Source organism: Pristiophorus japonicus, chromosome 1, assembly GCF_044704955.1.
Source record: "Pristiophorus japonicus isolate sPriJap1 chromosome 1, sPriJap1.hap1, whole genome shotgun sequence".
Classification (NCBI taxonomy): Eukaryota; Metazoa; Chordata; class Chondrichthyes; family Pristiophoridae; genus Pristiophorus; species Pristiophorus japonicus.
Genome location: NC_091977.1, coordinates 373,911,223 through 373,928,112, shown reverse-complemented (window position 1 = coordinate 373,928,112; position 16,890 = coordinate 373,911,223). Strand labels below are relative to the sequence as shown.

At 45.1% G+C, this 16,890-nt stretch overlaps 1 protein-coding gene across 2 annotated transcripts in view; it reads right to left on the bottom strand.

Annotated features, from left to right (window-relative positions):
- The window catches only part of LOC139273864 (band 4.1-like protein 3), a 217,677-nt gene that overhangs the window by 53,906 nt on the left and 146,881 nt on the right, over positions 1-16,890 (bottom strand). For both annotated transcript variants that reach the window (XM_070890951.1, XM_070890943.1), the window contains 3 exons: positions 12,840-12,937; positions 4,267-4,442; positions 737-957 (listed from right to left, as the gene is read on the bottom strand). In XM_070890951.1, coding sequence (XP_070747052.1) covers positions 737-957; positions 4,267-4,442; positions 12,840-12,937 — 495 coding nt within the window. The remainder of the gene's footprint in view (positions 1-736; positions 958-4,266; positions 4,443-12,839; positions 12,938-16,890) is intronic.

The following is a 16,890-nucleotide window of genomic DNA, read 5'->3' as shown; positions in this document are numbered from 1 at the left end:
ATCTGCAAAAATCAAAAGCACCAGTAAAATTCTACCAGGTATGCCAATCATCCCCGCTGTGGCAGTGACAGTTAAAATCAACTTGAAGTTTTACCAATAAAATGTTCATCTGGTACCTTAATGAAAGACCCAAAGTTTAAGCAAAATCCTAAATGTCTTACATTTTTCAAAAAAAAACAGGCAAAGTATGTATGTTTGTTGATGGGGATACTTAGCAACAATGAAGGTGCAATGCTCCACAATTTGCTGAAATCTTTCAGACTTCTATTACCTTTTTTATGTTACATCAAATGTGGGAACAGAACTTTTCAGCCATTAATTCCAACATGATGAACTCAAACTATTAGTGGAATTAAAATTGGCATGGAATCATCAAACCTATTCTCAAAAATGCAAACTTTTGATCGTTACAATATCACATTAATAAGTTGTCTTTTTTAATATACTACATCAACAAATTATGGACTAGAAATTAAGGTCATTGATTTTATTGCATAAACGCTTGCTATGTTCATATCAATTTCTGCTTTCATTATTTTAGCAGAAGCGTCAACTCATTTAATATATAGCGACACGCTTTTCACCCTTTTTACATTGGAGCAAAACGAGTTTACTCATTTCATATTAATCTATCATAATTTTCAATAATGGACTACTTCTCTTGGCTTTCAGATCTGTGATCTGCCTATTTTGTTGTCAATACACCTGACATTTTCCATGCCCCAGTATACTCTACCTTTATTTCATGCTTGGCTGGTGTGAGTGATGGAGTGACATCAATCTTTGCTTTTTTCTCCTCTTCCTCTGCCTTCTCCTCTTCAGCCTTCTTCTCTGGTGTCACAGTGGTTATTAGATTGGTTGAGATGAGGGTCTTAGCTGCACCATAATGACCAGTAGCCACTTCAGAGGCCGAAATGGAGTCTTTTATGAGCATCTCATGATTCTCAGTGACAGACGCTTTAAAACACAAAACATAACTTATCAATCTGTGCTACTGACTCAACTGGCCTTAACTGGGTGGGGCGGGGGGTGCAGTAAGGGTTGCTACAATTGGCCTCAGTGTCTCTAGGCAAGAGAGCAGGAAAACCAGCTTATGGTGGCGAAGTAGCGGAGGAATTGTGCATTGAGTGACGGTGTCTTCAGGAGATGAGGGTTTGGGGGGTCGGTGGGAGGAGAATGAAATACAGAAACTAGAAACATAGAAATTAGGTGCAGGTGCAAGTCATTCAGCCCTTGGAGCCTGGACCGCCATTCAACAAGATTATGGCTGATCATTCAACCTCAGTACCCCTTTCCTGCTTTCTCTCCATACCCCATACTGAGAGAGTTCTATAGGTAAAAATGAAGTTTGACTGAGGACCGACCCAGACGTGCAATATCAGAAGTTGTCTCTGTGTAGAGCAAATTATTTAAAGTATTTTTCAAAAGTCAAACTAAAGCGAAGAATAGCATAGATGCATTTAAGGGTAAGCTAGATAAGTGTATAAGGGATAAAGGAATAAAAGGGTATGTTGATAGGGTGAAATGAAGTAAAGTGGAAGAAGTGGAGCATAAACACCGGCATAGATCTTTTGGGCTGAATGGCCTATAAATTCTATGTAATAAACACAGCAAAATCGTATGCATGAAGGCAACGCAATAAACCAAATGAGGCCTTTTCACATTTCTTTCAATACAATTTTCACAGTTTCTATAAAGGTTTGCTGATGGTAAAAGGAACAAATTTGTAAACTAGTTGCATCAATTTGAACCAATGATTTGAATTTGATTGAAAACAATAAAGATCGGGAATTTCCTTAAAGCTGTTCCCACTGCCACCATAACTTGCCGGAAATGCAGTGGAAACCCGCATGTAAACAAAATTTTTGCCACATTCCCACCCAAAGTGTTGATTTGGTCACAACACTGGAAGCACTACCACTGGACTACTTGATACCATCAACATTCTCATTAATATGGGATTTATATTTATGTAAAGCGGGGAAAATATTAGTACATCAAAGTTTACCAGCTCCATGTTTTACGAGTTCAATCATAGCTTAAATCAAATATGGGACAGTTAACCCATTGAAAATCAGGATTGTTTCCAAACCTGTATCGTGGAATGTTATTAACAGCCACTTATGCTCTCTATAACTTCCATATGAAATCTAACTTTCATACACTTGGATGAAGCTAATGGATGAAACAGTCCTGTACATTTGTCTAGTCGAAACTATTACTAACATTTCAAATGGCTTTATTCAGAAAGCTGCATTAATGAATCTGGGCTATACATTGTTAGCAACCTTAAAATAAGAAGTTCAAACACTGCAAGAGGTAGAGGATGAACTCAGATCACGATTAATTCAAACGATCAAAACACATGATTAGAAAATCAATCACATCTTGTTGTAGATCAGTACTCGATCAGTAGCAAATCATAAAACAAGCAACTTTTCTGATTTCTGAAAAGAGCATCACTGAAATGAAAATAATGATGTTGATATTTCTACCTGTGTTACTCTCATTGTCTGCAGTTGGCAACTTCACTTCACCAACAACAGTCACGTGACTTACTGGTTTACTCTGTTGAGCTATGAAAAGTTTATAGGTTAGGAGCTAAAATCTAAAACATTAATTACTATAAGAACATATGACCTGGAGTAGGCCATTCAACCCCTTGAGCCTTTACCATCATTTAATTAAAGCATGGCTGGTCCATACCTCAACTCCATTTACCATCTTTGCAGAAATAGGCCCAATTCATAGGAAAAAAAAAATATTGTCACACTTACACATCTCTTTTATATACTGGAGTCTACAAAATGGGCAAAGATTTTGCTTTCACTGTGTTTGTCACTACTAAAAATGTAGCATTATGGGGCGATTTAAATCAGTTTTACTCAGCCACTGCTGGATGGATACTTACATATGAAATACACTTCTAGTTGCTAATATTGTGTTGAAATGCGATCACCAAATAGGACCGAGTGCTTGACTTTAAAGTGGAGGCATGCTCTGGTCCAATTATCTCCCGCCCTCGATTCCTGCTCCACCTGAATACTAAATTTGGACCAGTCGCCCGAGGTACAGCACCATGGGACAATATATTCTGATTGCAATTACTTGATTTCTGAAAGTAATTAAGTGCAGTAATGCAAATGCTGCAGCTTGTTGGTAGTAAATTTTTCTCAGGAAATATGGAATAAGATATATGGAGTCAGGTCACAGATCAGCCATGATCTCATTGAATGGCGGAACAGGCTTGAGGGGCTGAATGGCGGAACAGGCTTGAGGGGCTAAATGCTTGCTCCTGTTCCTATGACATTGTGTTCAACCCTGAGCTAAGCTTATCCCACGTCCTCTCCATTACCAAGTCAGCTAACTTCCACCTCAGCTTCCCCACCCCTACTGACCAAAACCCTTATCTATATTTTTGTCAACTCCAGACTCAATTACTTCAATGTTTCTTTAATGACCTTCCAGTGTCCACCCTCTACAAAATCCAACTTGTCTAAAATGCAGCATCCAATATCATCCTCCACTGGGTCCCACATCCCCATACTTGCTGATCTACACCTTGCTGTGTTGATCTCCAGATATATTTGCATTCCCAGACCCTTCGAAGCTCCAACTGTCATCTCCTGTGCCTCCCCGGCCTTCCTTTCATATGTCATTTGGTGGTAGAACTCTTAGACAATTCACTTCAACCATCTGAACCTCATTCTCCAAGCCCCTGTAGCTGTACGTCACTGTCCTCCCTCTCAACCGCCTTCAGTCACCTCTCATAACCACTCTTAAACAGCTCGACATCCATCCATTATTATCCCTTTTTAAATTGCTTTGGGATGTCTTGTATGTCAACTGTGCTATACAAGCATAAGTTGTTGTTGTATATAATTATGTTCATTCTTGGAACATAAAAAGACTTAACACTTTCATCTGGAATGACTTTTCTACTTTAGTGGAGATGCCAAACTGTTTAAAATAAATGGTTCAACACCTTCGTTAAAATAAAAGCAGAAGAATTTCAGACAAACACATTAAACATTCATACATTAATATGTCTTGGAGAAATTTCACAGCTTACGTACTTCATCCATTAAATACTCATTCAATGTACAAATAGAATAAAGTAGAATTAAAAAAGAACTCGTGATCTCTTCCACTATTCAAGTTGAGGTTGTACATTAAGTGAGTTAGAATTCAGCTAAGCAATGTCTCTATAAAGAACAAAGATTCTACTTCACACTGCTTCTGACTGTAACTCTTCTATTTCCTTACCTCCATCTAAGCTACGTGACATGGTATAACGTTTGCTGGAAGAACGCTCAAAGTATGGTGCTGGGCGATCTATTAGGGAACTGGCTCTCCGTGTCTGGGCTTGTGTTCTTCCACTGTAGCGGAATTTTGAACCAAGCGTGAGGAATTTTTTCGGGGGTGGCTCAGGAGAGACTAGTCTGTAAAGAGAGAGATCATTGGTTTGTACGAGAAATAGCAATGTATAAATGGGACAATACTGTATTGTACTTGGCTTCTTTTGTAATGTACATTGTACAAGATTGCTAGTCATAACATGCTTCCAGTAAAAACTGTTTTTAATTTCTAAGATAAAGATTCTGACTTCAGTCATTCTCTACCATTCAATGTTGCTTTGCAAATTTTGTAAAACTGGTCACCTGCTATCCCACTAAACAATAAGCTTCACATTTACTGTGACACACATGGGCCCCAAGTTTCCACATGATTTGCTCCTGATTTTTAGGAGCAACTGGTGTAGAACAGAGTATCTTAGAAATCGGAATTCTCGTCATTTAGTTTGCTCCAGTTCTAGTCAGTTAGAACAGTTTCACTTTGGAACAGAATTTTTTTTTCCAAAAGGGGGCGTGTCCGGCCACTTACGCCTAATTTCAAAGTTTCGTGAGTGAAAACTTACTCCAAACTAACTTAGAATGGAGTAAGTGAAGATTTTTGTACGCTCGAAAAAACCTTGTCTACACTTTAGAAAATCAGGCGTAGGTTACAAATCAGGCGTAGGGAATGGTGGTGGGGGGTGGGGGGGGGGTTAAAGGGAAATTTACAAACATTAAACACTTCAGTTTTACAAAAAAAGAGCCATCATCAATAATAAATGATAAATACATCAATAAATCAATCAAAAAAAATTAATAAGAAATATTTTTTTTAAATCAATAAAACAAAACATTTTCTACTTACCGACTGCAGCACCGGGAGCCCTCCAACAGTGTGCTGGGATGCCCCCCAGTGTGTCTCTGTCAGTGTCTCTATCTCTCTGTCTGTCTGTGTGTGTCTCTCATTCTCTGTCTGTCAGTGTCTGTGTTTCTGACAGCGAGGGGAGGGGGAGGAGGGGGGCAGAGGGAGAAAGGGGGGGGGAGAAGGGGGAGGGATGGGGGAGAAGGGGGAGGGATGGGGGAGAAGGGGGAGGGATGGGGGAGAAGGGGGAGGGATGGGGGAGAAGGGGAGGGATGGGGGAGAAGGGGGGAGATTGGAGGGTGGGAGAAAGGAGATTGGGGGGGAGGGAAGGAGATTGGGGGGGGGGGGGAAGGAAGGAGATTGGGGGGGGGGGGAAGGAGATTGGGGGGGGGGGGAAGGAGATTGGGGGGGCGGGAAGGAGATTGGGGGGGCGGGAAGGAGATTGGGGGGGCGGGAAGGAGATTGGGGGGGCGGGAAGGAGATTGGGGGGGCGGGAGAAGGAGATTGGGGGCGGGGGAGAAGGAGATTGGGGGCGGGGGAGAAGGAGATTGGGGGCGGGGGAGAAGGAGATTGGGGGCGGGGGAGAAGGAGATTGGGGGCGGGGGAGAAGGAGATTGGGGGGGAAGGAGATTGGGGGGGGAAGGAGATTGGGGGGGCGGGAGAAGGAGATTGGAGGGGGAAGGAGATTGGGGGGGGAAGGAGATTGGGGGGGGAAGGAGATTGGGGGGGGAAGGAGATTGGGGGGGGAAGGAGATTGGGTGGGGAGGAGATTGGGGGGGGAGGAGATTGGGGGGGGAGGAGATTGGGGGGGGAGGAGATTGGGGGGGGAGGAGATTGGGGGGGGGAGGAGATTGGGGGGGGGAAGGAGATTGGGGGGGGGGAAGGAGATTGGGGGGGAGGGAAGGAGATTGGGGGGGGGAAGGAGATTGGGGGGGGGAAGGAGATTGGGGGGGGGAAGGAGATTGGGGGGGGGGAAGGAGATTGGGGGGGGGGAGAAGGAGATTGGGGGCGGGGGAGAAGGAGATTGGGGGCGGGGGAGAAGGAGATTGGGGGCGGGGGAGAAGGAGATTGGGGGCGGGGGAGAAGGAGATTGGGGGCGGGGGAGAAGGAGATTGGGGGCGGGGAGAAGGAGATTGGGAGCGGGGGAGAAGGAGATTGGGGGCGGGGGAGAAGGAGATTGGGGGCGGGGGAGAAGGAGATTGGGGGCGGGGGAGAAGGAGATTGGGGGCGGGGGAGGAGGAGATTGGGGGCGGGGGAGGAGGAGATTGGGGGCGGGGGAGGAGGAGATTGGGGGCGGGGGAGGAGGAGATTGGGGGCGGGGGAGGAGGAGATTGGGGGCGGGGGAGGAGGAGATTGGGGGCGGGGGAGAAGGAGATTGGGGGCGGGGGAGAAGGAGATTGGGAGGGGGGAAGAGAAGGAGATTGGGAGTGGGGAAGAGAAGGAGATTGGGGGGGGAGATGAGAGAAGGAGATTGGGGGGGGGAGATGAGAGAAGGAGATTGGGGGGGGAGATGAGAGAAGGAGATTGGGGGGGGGAGATGAGAGAAGGAGATGGGGGGGGGAGATGAGAGAAGGAGATTGGGGGGGGAGAGAAGGAGATTGGGGGGGGAAGAGAAGGAGATTGGGGGGGGGAAGAGAAGGAGATTGGGGGGGGAGAGAAGGAGATTGGGGGGGGGAGAGAAGGAGATTGGGGGGGGGAGAGAAGGAGATTGGAGGGGGGAGAGAAGGAGATTGGGGGGGGGAGAGAAGGAGATTGGGGGGGAGAGAAGGAGATTGGGGGGGGAGAGAAGGAGATTGGGGGGGAGAGAAGGAGATTGGGGGGGGAGAGAAGGAGATTGGGGGGGGAGAGAAGGAGATTGGGGGGGGAGAGAAGGAGATTGGGGGGGGAGAGAAGGAGATTGGGGGGGGAGAGAAGGAGATTGGGGGGGGGAGAGAAGGAGATTGAGGGGAGTGGGAGAAGGAGATTGGGGGAGTGGGAGAAGGAGATTGGGGGAGGGGGAGAAGGAGATTGGGGGAGGGGGGAGAAGGAGATTGGGGGAGGGGGGTAGAAGGAGATTGGGGGAGGGGGGGGAGAAGGAGATGGGGGGAGGGGGGGGAGAAGGAGATTGGGGGAGGGGGGGAGAAGGAGATTGGGGGAGGGGGGGGGAGAAGATTGGGGGGGGAGAAGGAGATGGGGGGGGTAAGGAGATTGGTGGGGGAGAAGGAGATTGGGGGGGGGGGGAAGAAGGAGATTGGGGGGAGAGAAGGAGATTGGGGGGGGAGAGAAGGAGATTGGGGGCGGGGGGAGAAGGAGATTGGGGGGGGGGAGAAGGAGATTGGGGGGGGGGGAGAAGGAGATTGGGGGGGGGAAGGAGAAGGAGATTGGGGGGGGGAAGGAGAAGGAGATTGGGGGGGGGAAGGAGAAGGAGATTGGGGGGGGGAAGAGAAGGAGATTGGGGAAGGGGGAGAAGGAGATTGGGGAAGGGGGAGAAGGAGATTGGGGGAGGGGGGGAGAAGGAGATTGGGGGAGGAGATTGGGGGAGGGGGGAGAAGATTGGGGGGGGAGAAGGAGATGGGGGGGTAAGGAGATTGGGGGGGGGGGAGAAGGAGATGGGGGGGGGGGTAAGGATATTGGTGGGGGAGAAGGAGATTGGGGGGGGGGGGAAGAGAAGGAGATTGGGGGGGGGGGGGGGGAGAGGAAAGGAGATTGGGGGGGGCGGGGGGGGAGGTCCCCCGCACCAGATTTACAGGTAGGTGGCGTTGGGTCGGGTCGGGGGGAGCCGCGGGTCGGGGGGGTGGTGGGTGGGAGGTCGGTTCGGTTCGGGTTGGGGGGGAAGGAGGGAGAGGGAGAGGGAGGTCAGGTCGGGGGGAGGGAGGTCAGGTCAGGTCGGATCCAGTCCGGGGGCGGTGGGGGCGGGGGGAGTGCGGGAGTCGGATCTGGGTCGGTGTCGGGTCCAGAGGCAGGGGGGGGGGTGGAGGAGTGGGAGTCGGGTCGGGGTGCGGGGGGGGGAAGCGGGTGTCAGGTCCAGTCCGGGGCAGGGGGGGGGGGCGGTGGGAGCGAGTCAGGTCGGTGTCGGGTCCGGAGGCGGGAAGCGGGAGTCGAGTCGGGTCGGGAGGAAGCAGGAGCTGGGCGTGGGAGGAGCCTTACTCACGCAGCCCCAGTGAGGCCATTCGGCCAGGGCTAGGGGCTGCGTGCTTCGGGCCCCTCGCACACAGTTTTGGGCGCCTGGAGCTACTGAACATACGTGCCCACTGTAGCGCGCATGTGCAGAGCTCCCGGCAATGTTTTCAGCGCAGGGACCTGGCTCCGCCCCCTACAGCTCCTGCTGCGCTGCGCCGAGGGCCAGAGGACCTGCAGGGAGGTGGAGAATACGGAGTTTTTTTTTTTAGGCGCTCTTTGTGGCGCGAAAAACGGGCGTCCAGGTCGGGACTGCGCCATTCTAGGCGCGGCTCGAAACTTGGGCCCAAAGATTGGAAATGAATAATAAAGCTCTAATCTAATCTAGGAGGTCAGATGGCACCACAAACCATTTGATAAAGACAGAGGTCCCGATATCTGCGGGGAAGGAGTGGGGGTAAACCCGAAAATCCTGGGGATGTGGAGATCCTGCCGAATTCAACGGCAGGGCCTCATTTTTTAATTTTGTTTCCCATCCGGCAGCTAGTCAGATTAGCAAGGTGGCCAGCTGTCAGGCAGGAAAGCCAGCAGTAGAAGACCTCAGCCAGAGACTGTTGGGGAAGGTTCACCCCAATTGGGAAAGATTCACCCCAATTGGGAAAGATTCTGGGTTGAAGTGGGGGTGCGGAAAAATCCAGTGCAAAAGGCTTAGGTTCACAGGTTTTTTTGGGGGTTGTTTGTAAATGATATGTAAACCCTAATGTTAAATTAGAACCCTTTCTTCTTCCTATCATTCATTATTTTAAATAACATACTTATAATACATATATTTATTATTGGCAAGACACAATACTGCTATCAAAAATATCTAAATTACACAGATTGACAAGACTGTCACATGATTCACAGAAGGTGTAATAAATAAATGCAACTGCCATTGAGAAATGAGCTGTAGACTATAGACAACATAAACGTTAATATAACAACTGCAGTATAATTTATTTTGTTTAACACTGCTGTTCTAAACTGGCATTTCCTATTTCTGAGAAATGCCATATTGAGAGTCTGCCCACAGATAGGTTGTTCTCAGATGAATCTAAACAACCTCTTAATTATTGCTTTTCACAGATGGATCCTATGACCGAATGAAACACAATGCACGAGAAGACATTCCCACAGATTTTGGCTGTGTAATTTGAAAGACAGTTACACTATATTCTGCATCTCTAGAAAAGATACAGGCTAATTATCCTGTGCATAGGAATCGTTAGTGGAATTATAGGAACAGATGAACACCAACTCAAGGTTGGTAACAGAAAGCCACCGTCTCAGATCGAAGTGCACTCAAAACAACAGGCTAGATTTTGTGACAATAATAAGTGAGGATAGCAGCACTCACAGTTATAATGGGGTAAATCGGAAAGCAACTTCTTGCAACCGCACCTGTGCAGTTAAACACGCAAATCCAGAAGTTGCAATCAGAGATATCGTGCTCCTCCAGTGTGCGCTGTTGCAGTTCTCGCCGATAGACTCAGCACTGAAATGACTACAATAGCGTGAACTTGTGGGACTTGCCTACTAGTTCCACACTTAAAACAGCTAAAAAAGTTAGGGCTGGTGCATTCAGGAGGTGGTGAGTTTTTAGACAACGTGATAAGTGATAATTACTAAACATCCTCTCTGGCGCTGAAAATTTAACTTAAAAATCTCAGTCACTCAAATTAGTGTTGGAGGGTTTTTTTTTTAAGTAAAGATTTAAGTAATCTCCTTTTTAAAAAGTAAAAATGTAAGTAATTTCTTTACGTTTTCTATCTGTTTATTTTATCTCTCTCCCTTAATCCCATCTGCATTTCCCAATCTTCAAGAACACAAGAATTGGGAGCAGGTGTTTGCTCAGCCATTCAGTAAGATCATGGCTGATCTTTAACCTCAACTCCACTTTCCCTTTATTTCGCTTTCTGTACATAATTTAAATTTCCTGCTTTAGACTCTCTGCGTCTCAGTAAGGATTCTTCAATCTGATTGGTTGAAGAGCCTTGCTGTTTCTTAACCTGCTCACAAATGCCACAGATCCCCTGTACAGAGTGCCGTGCTGGATCAGACACCAGATGACAGGAAGTCTTCTTTCTAAAACCCACAAAAACTTTGAGGGCAGCTGTCAGCCAGGTGAACGGCAAGCACCATTCCTTCGCTGCTGACTGCAAAATCCATACCAATGGTGCAGAGTCTAGTTTTGACATTGGCCACTGTGTGCACAGTCCAAAGTGAATTCCTGTAGTCACCTCCAGGTTCCAATGTCAGCTCTTTCCTTTTCCTTATTTACATTTTGTCCTTCGTTGACAGTATCCAGAAGTATGGTTTCAATTGCTGCGTGTATGCAAATGACATCCAGCTCTATCCTTCAACATGACTTTCAGTTCCATGACACTCCAGGGATGGTGACATTTTCAAAGCCCCCATCTGTCTGATAAAGAGGAAGTCCAAGATACCATGGCACTATTCAAAGAAGAACAGGGAGCTCTCCCAATGTCCTGGTCAACATACCCCTCCTAAACAGCCATCAAAAAGAATTAACTGGTCAATTATCTAATTTGTTGTTTTGAGGTACCTTACTGTGCACAAATCAGCTGCTGCAGTTGTCCACATCACAACAGTGAACGCATATCAAAAAGTAACTTATTTAATGTGAAGTATTTTGAGAAATTCTGTAGATGTGATACATTGCTATATTGACACGTTTGTTCAAACTTTAAAAACCTTCCTTAAAATACATCCTCTCGATTGCGCTTTGGTAATTTCTTCTAACTCCTCCAATACCACTTGGTATCCACTCTTCGAGGTGAAGCATCTTAGGTGGTTTATTAGGCTAAAAGCACCATATAGGTACAAGTTGTTGCTGTTAAACATAGAAACATAGAAAATAGGTGCAGGAGTAGGCCATTCGGCCCTTCGAGCCTGCACCACCATTCAATAAGATCATGGCTGATCATTCACCTCAGTATCCCTTTCCTGCTTTCTCTCCATACCCATCGATCCCTTTAGCCGTAAGGGCCATATCTAACTCCCTCTTGAATATATCCAATGAACTGGCATCAACAACTCTCTGCGGCAGGGAATTCCACAGGTTAACAACTCTCTGAGTGAAGAAGTTCCTCCTCAACTCAGTCCTAAATGGCCTACCCCTTATCCTAAGATTGTGTCCCCTGGTTCTGGACTTCCCCAACATAAGGAACATTCTTCCTGCATCTAACCTGTCCCGTCCCATCAGATCCCCTCTCATCCTTCTAAACTCCAGTGTATAAAGGCCCAGTTGATCCAGTCTCTCCTCATACGTCAGTCTAAGTTTAAGGCTAAGAGGGGAGCGCATTAGCACAAAATTGAATTTGAAGATTTGTTCAAAAGCAAAATGAATATTTTTTAAAGAATATTTAGGCCATTGAAAGATTTAGGCAATCAGTATCTGGTGTTACTGCTTGGAATCAAAATTAATCCAGTTCAGTTGCTGTGGGATGTATTACCATTTGCCTTCACTATCAGTTTGTTTGCAAAGACATCAAATACTTCATTCTGTCAGGAATCCATGATATTTTTCACATTTTGTCGAACCAATATTTTCTTGTAGTTTATGGCATTGATGTGCGTCTCCCCACAGGTTACCTAACTAAACACTGCTCACACAATCTTCCTCTGTCCAGGAATTGATAGAACTTTTATGCAACTGCTTGGGAATCAGAACTACTGAGAAATGTCTATTCTTCCAATTCAGAATACCAATCAACCTGTGATTCCCTTCTGTGTCCACTAGATCAATGCAAGGTTGTGGTGACACCTTGCTTCCTCTACTATTGGATGATATAATTCACACAGGACTCCGAATCTTGAACTATCACAATAACTAAGAATTCATGCTGGAATTAAGAAATAATTAAGGTGACTCCTATAAAATTTCTGGCAGATGTTCCACAACCTTTACAGCATAAGGTCAAAAAAATGTATCGCATTCAATAAACATTGCTGCAACCTTCACAGACAGATCAACTATGGCATAGCAAATATAGTTTTGGGTTTCAGCACAGAACGGAAGGTGGTTCAATACTGATTTTTATTTGACAATCCCGCATTAAGTATAAACAGTGCTTCAAATTTTAAAAATAAAAGTATCAGTCTGGATAGTCATGTGAGCCATGAATGTTTGTTTTTGTATCAAATTCCTATCTCTGTTATTTTAATGGAGGTGTTAAGCAAGTTAAAATAGATAGATTAGTGTTTCCATTAAAATAGCAAAGAAGAATTTGAAATGAGAGTGTATTCGGCATTTGTCTGTTAACTTTGCTCACAGTAATTTCCAGGCTATTGTGTTCTACTGATTAAACTAAGTGCAATGAAGATAAAACGTTTAGAGAACTTGAGATAGAGTGATAAGTGATAAGCTAAAGTTCAGGTAATACATTAGATCCCACCCATTCTGTAATGTAGCAATTCTAATAACTAGGCTGAGGCCATTCTTACCCTGTCAATTACAAGTTAAAAGTTCAGAGTAAGCTTACCGAAAGAATGTGTGATGCTCAATGCAAACTTTCCACAACCTTTTTGCTGCTTTGTGGTTTGGAAGTTTAAATCCAATGGTGCTCTCAAACTGCTCATGCTAGGAGGGAAAAAGCACAAAGTGTCAAGCTTTCCTGAGAAAACAGATCAAAACATTACAGCACAACTAGGATACAGTTCCACTGCCCAGAGTCGCCCCTGACTCAACCACATAATTTACTTACACACTCCCAGACATGGTTCAATAAAACTTTTTCAGCATTTACCTTCAGGCAAGTACTCAAATTGTTTTAATGGCTGAGTAACATATCGATCGAACAAATCAAGAGAGTAAACTTAGGTCTATTTTAAAACGTTCTATTTCATTTCAAACTTAAGTCTTTTGTGCCATCTAACGGCTGGAGAGGTATCCAAGCAGTTGAAGGCAATGGCTCCAAAAATCCTCAGGGTGCAATCATGGTGAGCCAGTGCCCTCAAGAGCTGACCTTGGGGTTTACAGAGTTGGTTGAGCGGGCTCTAACACCATTACAGGCACATCCCTACCTCCCGCCTAATTTAATGCAGCAGGAAAGTCCAACCCCCGATCAAGATTCCCCTCAGGTTTTTTTTTATTATCCCTTTCTTTGGGTGTACAGAGCTCCAAGTCACATTCCTGGCCTCTCCATTTCCCCCCCACCCCACCCCCATCTCCATCACCACCCCTTCCCCACCCCCTCCTTCCCCCTTCCACCCCTCCCTCCATGGTGGCCTGTCGAACTGATCAGACTGACTCCAGTATAACATTGGGTCCCGATTGAATCAGGCAAGCAGGAACTCCTGGCTTAGGGATTCTCCACCACAGGCACTGTGCCCCTGACAACACTTGCCTTGTAAAGGTTGGCAGAGGTTCTGCACCTTACGTGGCATGTTCTAAACTCACAGAAAGATCCATGGAGTATCGTGGACATTTTTTTTAAAATGTAAAAGTGCTACTTAAATGCAAGTTGTTGCTGATCCAGCACAACCACATACCCTGCAATTTTCTGGTGGTTACTGCTGGGCAGTTATAGCAGACCAGTGAAGCCCTTGTAGATTCCTGAGGCCAATATTTGAACCCTGGGATTCAATTCATTAAAGCCAAATGGTATTGTTTTAATATATTATTTTTCCTCCTGCTCCATACCTGTGATTGTCCTACTCCAATAGAGCTGACATGGCTCAAAAATGTCCCCTCACAGTCAATGTAACCTAGTATTGGGAGGAATCACCATCCCAGCTACCCTCGTGGTCTGAAAACAGTCAGCTGCATTAGAACATTTTTTCAAATAACCTTTATGATTAAAAAAACAATCTTTACAAATGAAAAAATTACAAATCCCATCAGGAAAGATGTGAACAATTTAAAAGTTAAAATTAAAACATTTTATATTTTAGAAGAAAATTGTACACAGGGTAATACAATTCTTAACATGGCATTTTCAGAATGGCAAATGTTTCAGGACAGCTACGAAGGGATTTACCTGGAGATAGATGCAGTAATACTACTCTTTTTTAAAATGCAAAAAAAGTAGGCAAAATTGTTCCGAGTCGGTAAAATAGTTCTCTCTTTCACTACAAGATAAAGATGGAAAGACTTTCATTTATACAGTGCCTTTCCCAACCATCCGACATCCCAAAGCGCTTTATAGCCAATGAAGTAGCAGTAATATTTTTGAAAGGCATTGGTTAGGGCACAGAGGAGAGACTCAAGGCACATTGGAGGAGGAGAAATGCAACTGCTTCAAGCACTTCAAGTGCCTTACCAGCAGTACTTAGGCATGCGAACATCCATCATTAAATCCTAATACGCAAACATCAATTCATAAATAGCATGAACCAATATAATGGGCCCAAGTTTCGACCGACCCATAGAACAGCGCACCTCCGAGAGATCCGCCGACTTTCTAGAACGAAAAGCACGCCTAATATTTACCTCGGTATTCTACACCATGATCAGGCCTGCTTTGGACTCGGTGCAGCGCAGCACAAGCTGTGGGGGGAGCGGAGCCAGGTCCCAGCGCTGAACACAGTGCCGGGACCTCTGCACATGCGCGCTAGAGTGCGCGCGCATGTGCAGTAGCTTTAGGCCGCCAAGGCTGCGTGGGAGGGGCCCGAAGTATGCCGCCCCTAGCTCTGGCCGAATGGGCTCACTGGCGCGGCGAAGATCGGACTCGGGCCTCCCTCGTCTTGAGCTTCAGCTTCCCCCCCCCCGCCCCCCGTTCAGCTCCCGCTCCGGCTCTCTCTTTCCCCCCCTACTCCCTCTCCTCCCCTCCCCCAGCCCCTGTTCCCTCCTCTTCCCCCCTCCTCCCTTCCTCCCCCCACCCCTCGCTGTCAGAAACACAGAGAGACACTGAGAGAGAGAGAGAGAGAGAGAGAGAGAGAGAGAGAGAGAGAGAGAGAGAGAGACACTGACAGACAGAGACAGACACTGACAAACAGACAGACAGAGACACACGGGGGGCCCTGTCCCAGCACACTGTTGGAGGGCTCTCTGCTGCAGTCGGTGAGTAAAAACGTAATTTTTAATTTATTGATTTTTCAATTTTTTTTTGATTGATTTATTGGTTGATTTATTGATTTATTTATTATTGATGATGGCTCTTTATTTGTAAAAGTGATGTGTTTCATGTTTGTAAACTTCCCTCCCCCTCCCCTCCCTAATCTCTTGATCCCTGCGCCTGATTTCTAAGTGTTGGCAAGGTTTTTCAGAGCGTACAAAAATCTACACTTACTCCATTCTAAGTTCGATTGGAGTAAGTTTTCGCTGCCTAAACATGCAAAATAGGCATAAGTGGCCGGACACTCCTCCTTTTGAAAAAAAAAATCTGTTGTAAAATGAAACTGTTCTAACTCACTAGAACTGGAGCAAACTAAATGCCAAGCATTGTAATTTCTAAGATACTCCATTTCTAAACTAGTTGCTCCAAAAAAATAGGAGCAACTCAGGCCGAAATTTGACCCCAATATAGTTAAATGGAACAAGATTTGAAATGGAGACAAATTTATCTAATTCAGCACCACAATATACATAATTTTCTTTATTGCATGTAGGATAAGATTGGTTTGCTTGGAATTAGTGTATACTCTGCAGAATTTGGTAAACTATGTTGATCAAAATACAAAATTACGTAAAACTCTCCACAATGCTGCTCAGTGCAGCAGAAAGGCGGTCTACCATTAGTACTACTCTATTGCAAAGTGCAATAGCAGCATGTTTTAAAATGCAAGGCCGGCAGTCAGCCACTCAAAATTTAAACAAAAGATTAGGCACCATTCCAAAATGACCATGGCATTGAACTAAGGAATGCAAAAAAGCTACAAACTGTACTATACTGATCTGCTCCAAACATACTTTGTCTGCTCAATTGTGTTGTGTCTTTTATCCAATGTTGGGCAAGGAGCCACTGCAAACAAGCATTCAAGCTAATTTTTTTTTAGTCGGATATCCTTATATCTCTTAATAAATAATGTAGGTGGACGCAGTGGGCTAGAGGTCTTTTTAAGGTCCTCATCTTATGTTTGGCAGTGACATGTTTAACTTGTCATTTCACTCATTTTAAACAGACATGCTACAAAATTATAGCATTCCTGTATTTTTCACTTCCTTCCAGTAAGATATTGCAGCTTCTAAAATTGTTTTTTTTAAAATGTTGATGACCAACATTCAAACAACAAACAGGGCTTTTTTGCTTTAAGTAGTGTTGCACTGTTACACTATTTTTGTCACACAGCATCTTAAACCATTGACCATCATAACGGTAAATGCCTGTTGGAGAAAGAATAAAACCATTACTAAAGTCGATCCCATGGAAAGTAGCTATGAGGAAATGGCATGAGCAAGATATTTTGTGTGTTCTCGAAATGTGTAGAAGGCAGAGGCAATTAAATTGACAGGATTAAAAGTGTTTACTTGATCCCGTATTTTGTGAGCTAGAGTTAAATTTAATAGAATATTGATCTAAGATGATCAATTGTGAATGATCAACTACAGTTTAATTGCTATTTAGAAAAGTGCTACCTCCTTAAATAACTGTA